General features: G+C 42.7%; 1 protein-coding gene across 1 annotated transcript in view; it reads right to left on the reverse strand.

Moving 5' to 3' along the window:
• SNAPC3 (small nuclear RNA activating complex polypeptide 3) overlaps positions 1–13,053 on the reverse strand; it is a gene marked incomplete at its 5' end in the record, with an annotated part of 50,001 nt that overhangs the window by 21,862 nt on the left and 15,086 nt on the right. The window contains 2 exons of the mRNA XM_082497985.1: positions 3,824–4,477; positions 5,705–5,733. Coding sequence (XP_082354111.1) covers positions 3,824–4,477; positions 5,705–5,733 — 683 coding nt within the window. The remainder of the gene's footprint in view (positions 1–3,823; positions 4,478–5,704; positions 5,734–13,053) is intronic.

The following is a 13,053-nucleotide window of genomic DNA, read 5'->3' on the forward strand; positions in this document are numbered from 1 at the left end:
GGCCTCCACCATGTCCCCACACAGAATATTCCCCATATGCAAGACAAATACATTCAGTGCACTCAGCTGTTGTAGAGGGGAAAACACTGGCCATAATGTTTAACAGACACCGAGGTGAACTGTAAGAGAGTGACGAGGAACAATAGCTGAAGGTCTCACTTGAAAAAAGCATGCAAAGTGTTATATGAAATTTACGTCCCCTAGAAAGATATTTTAAGGCAGCTAGAAACAAAAAGGCCAAAGGCAAGTCCATAGAAATTTGGACATGGAAACAGACTATCAGTGAAGCCTTTAATCACCGTGACTTTACTTTTCTCTTTTTTCTCATTCTCTTTTACTTTCTTATTCTGGCAGCATAAGCTTTCTCAGTTTTAGAAATTAGAAGATGCTTTAGTATTTTGCCTGATAATTTCATAGTGAGGAGATACAGTGCTTACATTACTCTTTATATTGCATATATTTTAAGTGCAGTACTTTCATCACCTTTGAGACACTAATACTAAAAGACGCTAAATACTAATACGTTAAGACGCTAATGCTAGCTTAATGCAGCTTTATAACACGTCCCTAGAGATATTTACAACTACCCCTTCTAATAAAACAAGAAGGTGAATTAGGGCTGAAGTGGAATAAGGTACCTGTAAGCCTCACCTTCCTTGACCTACCTAAAATCCACACTGATTTGAGTCTTAGCCTGCCCTACAGGTACACAGCAAATCACTCAGAAGGCAAAACAGAGTAACTTAGCATCTCCAACATTCAAGCACTTCGTTTGCTCAAACACCAGTAACGAATCCCAAGGTAGACCTCTTTTCTCACAGACTGCTAAGGCGTTTGAACAAAACTTAGAACTTTACCCTCCGGACACCTTGGTCATTTAAGAGAACTGCTGATGGAATCTCCCAGCTAAGGACACCATTTTTACACCTGTTTAAAATCTGATGAAAAACCAAGCAGTCTCTGCATACAACTTGAGCAGCAGGCAAAGCACTGTTACAAAGTCAAATTCAAGTGAGTGAAGATGGAATCTTTTTTCCTGCATTCTGTTTGCAGGAATATATTATAGGAAGAAAATAGAAGAAAAAGAAAAAAAAAAATCAACCACAAGACACTGAGATGCACAGAGTTAAACAGCATTTAACCATTATACTGTTTCTCCTCACCAAAATACTCTAAATCACCAAGAATACTTAAACATACACTATGTCACTATATCCTAAAAAAGATTTAACTACGGATATTGAAAAACTTCATCCTGAGTCCATGAAAGAGTCTCATAACCTATTACTATTTTTAAAATCGATATAGGCAGAGTATCTACATCTTCCCATCTGTATCCTCCCCAAAGAAAATCTCCTCAACTTGCCAGAAGTTCCCTTACAAGTAGTTCGCAGTCAGAAAAATCTGTGTTTATATCCAGGATGTGTTCATTTCAGTGCCTAGAAAACTGTATTTATGTCAACGTGATGCCAAGGCACCACAGAACAGATCTTGGTATAGTCCAGTGTTTACAGCTCTTCTCAAGGGAGGAATACAAACAGCTCAGAGCAGGCGAGTGAAAGTGATCAGAGGTAGCGATTTGAGGTTGGCCAACCTTAAGGAGAGACTCAAGAGGCTAGGACTATTTAATTTAAAAGCAAAAGCACATGGAGATTAGCGATTGGGATTTCCAGCCTGCACAGGGGAAAGGTCATACCAGGATGTGCAGGTTTATCTTCATTCTCCTGCAAAGCCAACAAGCAGCTGCCAGATGATCTGTTCTCTCCCCCTCACACACTGCCTGCCCCTTTTTTTCTTTACCAAACCTTTCCACTATACAACACCACTTTTCTCAGTGCACTCAGCCGCAGACAGCACTGCTCTGTATCACCAGCAAATGCAGACAGCAGATGAAATGTAGCAGTCGTAGACTGAAGAAAGCAGAACAGAAAAAAAACAGAATCAATGAAGGGAAAAATAAAAAATGCATAGAAGATCTGCTTGGAATTCAAGCAAAAATAGCAATAGACAGGCTCAAGCAACAAGGTCACCACGGAGAATAAGACACGGCATAGGAGCAATCAGAGGCTACACCTACACTAGGAAAACTTACAGAATAATTCCCACTGTTGCTGCTGCACCAGAATATGTTTTTAGTACTTTTTTTTTCTAATACTAACATCAGCCTCTACTTTTACTAAGACTATTAATGGTAAAAAATGATCCTAGTCACCAGAACTATGACGGCTGAAGCAAAGCACTGTTTTAGTTAAACTAGCATTAGCTTGGCAAATTTATTCTCTGTTGGCAAAGCAAAATATAATTCAGTAAGTGCTGATTTCTTCGTGATTAAAAATGCCCCTAAAAGTCTCAACTTCTGAATAGCTTACTAAGCTCTCACCATTACACACCGTACTCACGCAGGTATATTTTGGCTCAGACATTGAACTCTGCTCCTGAGCTGCTATTCCTATTCTCTGTTTGCTCCTTGCCTTTTACTAATGCAACAAATGTTCCTTCTCTGAGGTACCATCATTTGGTTCCTACCTTCCTCTGAAATATCATCATTTAAGCAAACAATAATTAACTTTGTCCAGTTAATGACTTAATCTCAAACGATGTTGCTAATGTTGTTTTTGCTGTCATGTTATTCCCATAATTTGGTGTATAACTCTAAACATTAGAAGAACATGCTCCTGACACAACACCTGCATTTTTTATACACATATTGCATGCAGGGCACTAAAGAAAAAGCCATCAAGAGCTCAATATATAGTGCAATTCTAGCTACAATTACCAAATTATGGCTTCTGCATCACATCTGAGACTATGTTCATTCTATGCAGTGCATGAAAGTGAACAACCTCCATCTTGCATTTGAAATAGCTCAATAAATACTTCTGTGCCTTTGAGGAAACAGTAGCTGAAGGACAGAACTTGTACAAAGCTATACAGACAGCAACAGAGCTCTGGTATGTCTTCCTTACTGATGAGCTACAGACAAACAATTAACTGTGATGCTTTCTGCAGCGATTACTGCCTGAAACCAGACATTTTCTACAGGTGAGAGATGATTCTCAATATTCACAAGACAGGAGAAGCTTTCTTCTTTCCCAGCCCTAGTGCCACCCTTGGGCAAGCAGCACTAACCCCTGCACCAAGAAGCACTTGCATGGCTTTGACTCCACCACCAGCCCTGACAGACAGCGGAGGTGAAGGACCCAGGCAACCTCAACAGTTAGTGCGTGTTGTCGTTGTTAAATGATGTTCACACAAACATCTGCCCAGCTCTTTTTCTTCATATAAGGTATGCCTTTCATTGTGCAACTGGGGCCTCCTAAAACCACGTACATGTTCAGATACCTTAAGTTTTACCTAACGAGTAATATCTTGCTAAGTATTTACTTACTTATTAAGTGCTGCACCGTTTGCTCATGAATTCAAGGCCGTAACGTAAAAGTTCCCGCCAGTGGAGCATTAACCCTCTAGAAAAACGCTCTTTCCTTTCTCCACTGTGTCTTTACCCGGCAAACAAAAAACCCCACATGGCACAGACCCGGGAAAGACCGCTCAGAAGTGGGGTTTGCCTGGGCACCTCCCGCCTACTCCTGAGGGAACCGCCTGACCGACAGCACCTCCTACCCCCGGCCCGGGGCGGCCTCCCCTGCACCACCACCACCGGGCCGGGCCGAAAGCTTCCCGCTAGGACTGCGGCCGCAAATCCCCGCCTGGAGAAACCCGGTGGTTCCGGCCCTTCTTCGCCCTGATCAGCCCGGGACCCCCCCCGCCGTCCCCCCTCCCTCCTTCCTACCCAACACCGCCCGCCCGCCGGCCCCGCCGCCACCTGCACACGGCCCGCAGCTCGGCCGCCGTCTCCGCCGCGCAGCCCAGCTCCGCCGCTACGGCCGCCTCCGACTCGGCCTCGGCCGCCGCCTCCGCCGCCAGCGAGAGGTCGGGCGGCCCCAGCTGCTGCCGCCAGCAGCGGCCCAGGGCGCCCACGCGGAAAGCGCGAGTGTACAGCTCCGCCGCCTCGTAGTCGGGCGCAGACCCCGCCGCCTCGGCCGCCGCCATGGCCGCCGGCCTCGCGCGCGGCCCGCTGGGGCCTGTAGTCCGCCGCGGCGTCACGGTGGCCTCAGTCTCCGCGGCCCTGTGGGCGGGCCCGGGGAGCGGCAGGGCCCTCCCGCGGCGGGTCGCTGAAGGCGGGCGTCCGGGCTGGAGGCAGGATACCGTAGGCCGCCGTCGGCCGCCCGCCGCTGTTTGGAGCGCTGTCGGTGCTCGGCGGGTGATCTGAGGCAGGGAGGAGTGGCGGGCAGGCCACCGCCCCCGGGAAGCGGTGCGGCCTGAGCGGCTGCCGGGGCCCGAAACGGGGGAGGCCGTGGGAGGGTGTCGGGCCTCGGAAGCCGCGGGGCGCCGTGACAGGCAGTCACGGGAGGGTGGCGGCTGCGGAGCTCCTCTGGCGGTGCTGGGAAGTGCCTGGCCTCGTTCGTTAAAAAAAGTCCTAAAAAAAAAAAAAAAAAAAGTCATTAAAAATGCACCGTGTCCGTGGTTTTGCAGCAGTACAGAATCTTTAATCGTGCTTTGTTGAAAAATTGCATTTTTCTGCTAGCGAAGTGAAAATGCTTGCCAAACCTTTCTTTTATAGCATTAGATTAGGGTGTTTAATATGAACATGGTTGCTGAGACAGGTAGTACTTTGCTAGCGCCACTCATGCCATCAGTTTAAAAAAATAATCTGTTGGTCTCCACCTTTCTTCCTAGCCATTTGGGGCTAATGATGCACTGCAGTTGTTGCTCCAGAAGGCATTTTTTAGGGAATATATATGGGGAAGATACATTTTTTAGGGAATATACATGGTCAACAGTTGCAGAATATTCTTGTGTTAGAGCACCTGGGAATGCCCCACTGGAATAGTGTGACAAAGCTGCCGTGAGCACAACCTGTTGAGAAAGAGGCAGAAGTAATTCTGGATGGAGCTGACCTGATATACCTGTTGCACATACCAGTTGAACCACAGCCTTCTCACTCACCAAGCCAAAATACCCTATTACTTCTTTAGATATGAAAATAATACTTGAAAAGGAGGTGTGTTGACAGGTGGTTTGTTGGAGCACAAGGTGAAGACAAGACCAGAAAAAGTTCATGAAAGGAGAATGGGTCTTTGCAAGCTGTGTGGAAGGGGTAGGATGCCGAGAGTAGAAGAGGGTCACGACATTTACCTTCTGCTTTCACAAAGGAAAGTAGTTGGTGGGGGTAAGAAGGTAATAGCGCATCCCTATGATATGAGAGCATACTTTGTTTCATTTAGCAATAACAGCATGGTCTAAAGCCCTTATACCTCCCCAAGTTATATTTAGGTTTGCATTGCATTTCAATGCTGAATTCTTTTATTCTCTTGCTCACCTCTGTCTCTTAATTGCAGTTATTATTCCTCATTATGGAAGTTTTGCTAAGCTTCAGCTCATTTTTCCTGTAGTTATTGACGGTCTCTGTTTCCTTCTTCAGCTACACCCTCTGCTTTCTTCATCCGTCACCTTTGTGCATCATGACACTCCCCAGCTCTGGAAGAAGCTCTTGGTTAAGGGCTGTTGCCCTCACTTCCTGTGTATGCTCCCTGAAACCTACTCGTTGTTTCATGAGGGATTCACGTTCCAGTTTCCAAAACCATGCCCGCCTTTTCACGTGTTTGTTGTTATCTTCTGTGCACTGTTTATGTTGTGAACATACCTTTCTCCTTTGTGTACTTGCAACATTACCTGAAATTTGAAAACACACCATCACTTATGTGATGTTGCCACATCTAGGGTGGATGTGACTGGGCTGTATTGATCTAAGTGCAGTGTTGACATAAACATGTAGGAGCAATTTGCGCCAAGAGGGGCAGGATTAAACCCTACTCTTCCAGAAAATGATCAGAGATTTTTAGTGTTCATAGAAAGGAAATAAGATACTTGTTTCAAAAACCTTCTTTAGAAAACCAAGCATGCCAAACTGTGTAGGAATCAGTGGGCTGGATTTTTTTTTAAGACCCTGTGAAAATGACATCACAGAATTACCTGGCACAAGGGCAGTCACTGCCAACCACAGTGCTGTCACAGAGGGGAGCATGGTTTGGATGGGGCAAGAGGCTGCTGTGCTGTAATTATTCATGCTTCTTGGAATAATCCCCTTGGGGTGTTCAGTTAGGTATATGAATTTCCCTCACTGCCTCTCTTCCTTCTTCTCCTTGATTTTGGAGTTCTGTATTAGTTAAAAAAAAAAAAACAATGTAAAGTACGTAAACCTCAAGCAGGAAGACAGGATGAGTAGAAGCTCAAGGAACAGCTAAGTTGAAAATACCAACACTGATGATTTTTAACCATGAGTGGATAATATGTTTTCTCTTTAGTTTCCAAACTTCAATACTAAGAAGTCATATACTTATAAAGCAATTCCGCTCAATCCAAATCCTCTTAAGAACAAAGAGAGCCATTTATTTTTATAGCTTGGAACTAATCTGCCCTTTATATGCTAGGCACAAGGCACATGGGCATTTCAAAGTTTCCAAGAGGTACTTACTGTTCTGCATGGAAGAGACTTTAATATTTCAACATTAAAACAATGAAGGATGTATGAAGAACTCAAGCAATGTAAACCAGGCAGGTATTAAGCTGAATTCTTTAAGACAAGAAGTGCTGAAATCCAAAGAGTGTTGAAAGGCTATCAGAGTTATAGGAGAAGTGGAGATAGTGGAGAAGATGGCTGGAAAACAAGCTAATAAGAGCAGCCTACACGCAAGAGGAACAAAGAGAAATTGTAACTAAGTACTACTGAAGTAATCAGGTAGCCTGTATTTTGTAGTGCTGTGGTATCCTGCGAGCTTAAGAGAATGATTTGCAGAGCTTACGTGTGCACAACTCCAGCTACAGTCAGTGAATACCGTGGATACATAACCATTCTGAAAAGCCGGTCCTAAATGGTCCAGGAAGTCTAAGGCAAAGACATTAATTAACCCCCTTAGTTCCAGGCTCGTCTTTCACCACAAGAAACACCCTTCATTCCTTACTTGATTCATACAGCCTCAGAAATACTTGAATATCTGTCAAGCCAATCACATTCTATGGCAGTATTGAATAGCTCTTGCTCTAACAGACATAGTCTTAATGTAATGACATGGTAATGCTTATGAAAGGGTAGTTCTGTGGCTTAATCGTAAATCAGATTTTATGCTATCCTCAGCCCTGGCTCACATCACCAAATTTAGAAAAGTCATCTTAAAGCACCCTGGGTTTCTGCTTCAACCCAGAAAAATCACCATCATCATCACTTATGCTCCAACAGGAGTGTCATGACACTAACAAAATTAATGTTTGTAGGTAGTTTGAAAAAACTTTGGAGAATTAGTGTTCAGCATTATTTTAATTCAATATTTTAGAATCATCTCCATCCTTGTTCATTTCCTCAGTCCTGAGCTCTGTGGTACCTATATATCTTGGCAGACAAGGATCATTGTCACTGGTTTTTAAGCACTGACTGTCTCGGCACAGCAGTTACAGAAACACAGAAAGGTTCCAGCTCTGTAATTTTTGGAGATGGGGCTTTAACAGCTGTCAGTTTTTTCCTTTGCCATGCCCTGTACTGCAGGCTTTTGTTCTGAGGATGCAGCTGTCTTCTGGACGGCAGCACCCAGACCACTGATCAAACCCAGTTGAAAGTATTCCCCCAGTCCTTCTGGGGAACCTTGTTTTAACTTGGCCTGAGCTAAGCCATAGCGTTTATAGTACGATCTCACACAGGGTTGCACCGGTACAGCCAGCCCGCTGTTCACCAAGAGTAGGAATGAATGGGAAGGCCTAGCAATGTGTTGCCTGCCACTGCTTCCAAAATTCCCATGCCAATGAACAGCGGTCTGGCAGTGTGACAATCTCTGCATCAAAGGCTCTCAAAGGCAGTCACTAGCATCTTTCACTATTACACTTGAACAGGAATGATCCATTCCTAAAATATAGCTATAGGTCAGACAAAAAGTAGCTTATGTTACTTTTACAATAAAGTAAAATATTAATGCACTTTCATACATTCATAGAGGTCCTACACAGATATTTATGTCCAAACAGATCACATAAAAAACTGTGCAGGCAATCTGAAAGCTGTGTAACTAAAATATAATTCTGTCCAAAGACAGACGTTAAAATGATTTTTGCATCTCTCCCCAAAAGTAAGAGCACTGCCCAAGGATAGCATGTTGTTTTGCCAGGGTACAGCATGGGTTTTTTTGCTACAGCCCAAGGTACACAGGTCAATTTAAACAAAAGAAAGGAAGGAATTATCCTGTGGTTGTTCATTTCTGAACTACTTCATGGGTGAATATTGCTTTTACATAAACCGAGTGAGAGTCAAATGAATGCAGGATGCTTTCATCTCATGAATGTTGAGTAGTCAGAATGATTGCCCTGAAGAGTTTCCATCTACCTCTGCTTGTTCTTACTTGCCATTGAAACAGCTGAAAGTGGAAGAGGAAGACAAGCTTAAGAGAAAGATGATGACAGGGACGCATACAATCCAAACCAGACCAAACAGAGGTCTCTTCTTTAGACCTTAATTGTTGCTGCCCCAAGTCATTCAGATGTTTACAGCTGAATTTGGGTATATAAGGTACAAACAAAGTCAGACACAAAGGAGCAGTAGTATCAGAGAGTGGACACCATCTACAGTTGCAGAGTACGTTACATGTTATTTTCAGTCATGAGCAAGCACACCCATAAATAAAACTTTGGTCAGGAACTCAAGCTGCTGCACTGGTACCAAACTTTTACTCCAGCAGTAATTGCCAGCATTCTCATTTCAAAGCTGATTTGTACAGCGAAACACTTCAACAATACAAAAATGCAAACAGCGGATGCTGTTTTCACTTTCAGCTTCTTTGGAAATGCATTGCAAATATCATTCTTGGATTTGGGCATGCATTAGATCATGTTTGCTTTTGTTACAAGTTAGAAAGCAATGCATCAGAAAATCACATTTGGACTTGAAACTCCGTTGGTGAAATTCCCAGCTAGAAAACATGACAAGTCTGTGATATTGGTAGGACAAGGAATGATATTAATTGAAGATGCTTTTGCATATAGTGCGCTCACCAGAGAACCTTCTGGTTTTATTCCCTAGTGTCTAAGAGTCAAACCCTCTTCAGATACACTACTCATTTTCATTTTGTGAAAATTGAGTTTTTGTAAAACTAATGGAGTTTTCAGATTTAGTTGTTGAAGGAATGTTGTCATGGGCAATGGATGAAAAGCATTTTAGACAACAGAAGAGGATGTTACATAAATTGCTTCTTGCATCAGGGCAATAATACATCCTATAGGGACAATTACAATTTAAGAATTGTAACATAAAGATGTAGGATATATTAAGTCAATGATCCACCTTGGTGGGTTCTCTTTTCAAGGTTCACACTAGTGTTTGATCATACACATTCTTCTTTCAGGAAATTTTTGCCAAGGTTTTTCCATCATCAAGATCCAAAAGCTATTTATCCTATAGAGAGCTGCGGACTGGGGACTATTGCAAAATGCTTTATACCATCATATGAGCAATGATTTTGTGAAATTATGTAATGAAAATGTATCACATTTCAGCTTCAGCTGAGACTATTAACAAGCAGGAATTTTGTTCTTAACCTTATAAGCTTCATAGCAGACCTCCTGAAGCTTTCTTCTTAGATATAGCTATAAAAATAATTTCAAAAATACACGAGAAATTTAGAAGTTTAAGTCTTCTTTCCAGAAAATTTGATCTGAGTCGTAATGACAGTCAACAAGATTTCACTTTTTAAGGCGAAACTACAGGTTTCCTATGGCATGGGAACTTTTTGCCAGTCTAGCTATGTCATGTACCTAACAAAAGACTAGAAAATGTTTACTGGTACAGTTTTACATACCAGTTTACGTAAGGAGGTCAAACAGTATAGAAAAGGCTCAGATCTGCAGGGGTAGGTAGTACTACAACAGAATTACTTAGCACTTTGCCAGTGTAAATTGCCAGTGTGATTGTACTAAGACCTAAGAAACTACAAACTTCTTCTAGGCACATTTTTCCTTCTAGTACAAGTATTTTCCAGTTAAAGCATGCAAAGATTTTATGACACACCGAGCAGGACTATAGCTGAGCTTCTGCAAGATATCTCATGTGATCCATCAGCTCCCTTTAGCTGAAGACTTGGTAGGGAATATTTCATTTGCGTGCTGTGTAACTGCCCCCTTTATTTCACAATTTTTCTTTACAGAGTATGAAGGAAACCTTGTCACAAGCCACTACAATTAATTGCTCAAATTTTTAATTTCCATTTTATATGCTTGGAATGCTCACCATAAGAGTACTCTGGTTCTCTGGGAAAAAGAAGTTGCCTTGTTTTTTCTTGAGTATCATTCAAAGAGAAGTCAAATACATTTGATGTCAGTGTAAATTTCACTGGCTTGGAAATATGCAAAACTGTATGTATCTAAAAAAACCTTTTTGAATAGTTGTAGCTTAGTTGTGAAACCTAAAGCAAAGGAGCCAGACTTCAACTAACTTTCCATGAAATTTGAATTAGTAAATAAAGTCCTTAATATCTATGAAACATTTTGACTTCAGAAAGGCATTTCAATATACCAGTTGGGTAATTGCTATAAACAGTTGTTTTATGCTTGTGCGAGCTGACACAGACAGGATGCAGGAACAACCACAAAACCATGGATGAAATGCAAAGAGTAAATTCAATCTCGATACCTTGTGAACCGGATGATCTCCAAAGCAGCACCCAGGCAGAGACACGCAAGCGTGAACGCCAGCACCGAGGAGCTCGGTCCTTGCTGTTGGGTGTTTTTGAGGGTAATAGTCCTTATTAGCAAGAGAGAGAGTGTGAGAGAGTCTGAACCTGCTGTTCTCTCCTGTATTTCAGGGATTCAAGCAGGCCTAGTTTTTCACTGTGCTCTGATCTCCGACAGAAAGGCAGGAATCTCAGGCATGTTCGGTCAGATGCCTCTGAGTCCATCACACGCCTATGTTATCTAAGTGCAGATGTTCTGCTTGTGGAGCACACAAGACTAAACAACGCTTGGTGTGCTTTTCAACACCTTCAGCTGCAAGTCCCTTGAGCATGTTTACAATCCTCCTCGCCAATCTTCCAATACCTTCCCACAATGCTATAATCACCAGCTCTTAATCTGTACACTTTGGCATCATTTCAAAAAAACCAAACCAAAATAAAACACCACCCCCCCGCCCAAAAAAAAAAAAAAAAAAAAAAAAGAGAAGAATGGAAGAAAAGGAATGAAGTGGACCTGAACAGAGACTGACTTGAAAACAGATATGAGTGTTTGTCAGCTGCCTTTTTAAGTGAGAAGGGAATGAACTGAAGGACCTATGCTCACCACTCCAGATGGGTTGTAACATTGTAAATTTGTTACTCTTTAATGGTCAAGGTGTCCACCCAGAGATTGATATAGCCTATAGACTGTATTGTGGTAATTGTTTTTTCTGACTCTCAAATCTACCTGTAGAAGTCCTTGTTGGTATTTCAGGGTATGTTCTTCATCTGACAGATAACTGTTATTTCTTTTTTCTTTTTTTCCTCCAAAAGCCCTAGCAATTTTGCCATTTGCACAGGACAGAGGAAAGAGAACAGGATTAACATGGCCACAGTTGTTTAATTGAGTAGTCGGCTGTGACACAGTGTTCTGCCCCGGGTGCCAGCAGTGATGTCCTACTGAGGAGTCCCTCCCTATTCCAGTCCTATTCCAGCCTGACGATGATTGTTCTGGACAGCACCCGAGGGTCATGTCCCCATTTTACCCTTTGTACCATCTTCATAGAGTACCTCTAGCAACAATTTTCATGCTACTTTAAGGGCTTTCTGTTATACCAAGTAATACCAAGTGATACCTCTTTCTTGAAAGCTGGCTGTTGCCATATCTTAAGAAAATAAGTATTGTATGTTCACTTTTGCCAGGGTGAATTCCTTAGCTGAGTGGCAGAGATTGTCTGTATACATTCATTCTCCTCCCACCAACTGTCACTGAACAGAGTACTTGCTAGACAGCCTTTTGGTCACAAGTGCCTACACCTGGCAAAAAAAGCAGAGTGTGAGAATCTTTCAGTTTGCTATGTAGAAGGAGCACTTTTGATTCCTGCTATGTGCCTGGTGGTCTCTTACAGCAAAATTGTTTCTGAAGTGGATAAATGCTGTGTTTTCTTTCCACGAGCGTCATTCATTGAGGTGTTGCGAGGAGATTATGAAGTAATGCAGCATTGTTTAGGTAACAAAGCTGACTGGAAGAATTGTGCTTCAGGCAGGTTCAGGTAAGAGCACCTTTTGTGTATAGTTGGACTCTAGCTTAGTAAATTCCACTGAGGTTGTCAGTATCTCCAGTTATGTCAGTGACAGGCTTCCCAGCTATCAATCTGAGGGCAAGCCAGTTTGTCTGTACATAGATCTATCGCCTTGGGTCCTGAAGGGACATCAAGATAAAGGTGGTTTGGGCCTCTTAGGCTGTTTTCTGTGCTGCGCTACTCACGGTCCTTGTCCTCATATCCAGACCAGCAGTCTGATTTGTCTTGAGTATCTCAATGAGTAGTTTGTGAGAGTTGAACCTGAAGGGCTAAAGCTCATGTTCAGCTTTGGAAGAACCTCCTTCTTCAGTTGAGCTGTCAATTTCTTGCACAAAATGTTGTGGATGCTGAAGGTTTATACTGTTAAAAGAGAAGTCCAGACAAATTGATGGAAAAGGCTCAAGAAATTCTCGAGCTGCCAAATAGTGGCACTGGGGAAAGGATTAAACATGCTTGCCATGTTCTTTCCAAGCCTGTGGTTTTTGACAGTGGCAGAGCCAGGATACAAAGCTAAATGGATACTGTGGCCATTTTTGTGTTCTTAGTGCACTCATTTCACTGCCATTTTATCTTTTAAGAGAAAAAGGTGCAGAAAAGTCCCACCCTCATCAAACACGTTCCATCATCATTAGTACTCCCCAAGTCTGACTTCAGGGATTAATTGGCCTATGAATCTTTTCAAGAAATGTTTCCCTGAGTGCCTAAAGGATGGAGATAATAGCAGG

The sequence above is a fragment of the Vanellus vanellus genome (genome assembly GCF_965231255.1).
Source record: "Vanellus vanellus genome assembly, chromosome: Z".
Lineage (NCBI taxonomy): Eukaryota > Metazoa > Chordata > Aves > Charadriiformes > Charadriidae > Vanellus > Vanellus vanellus.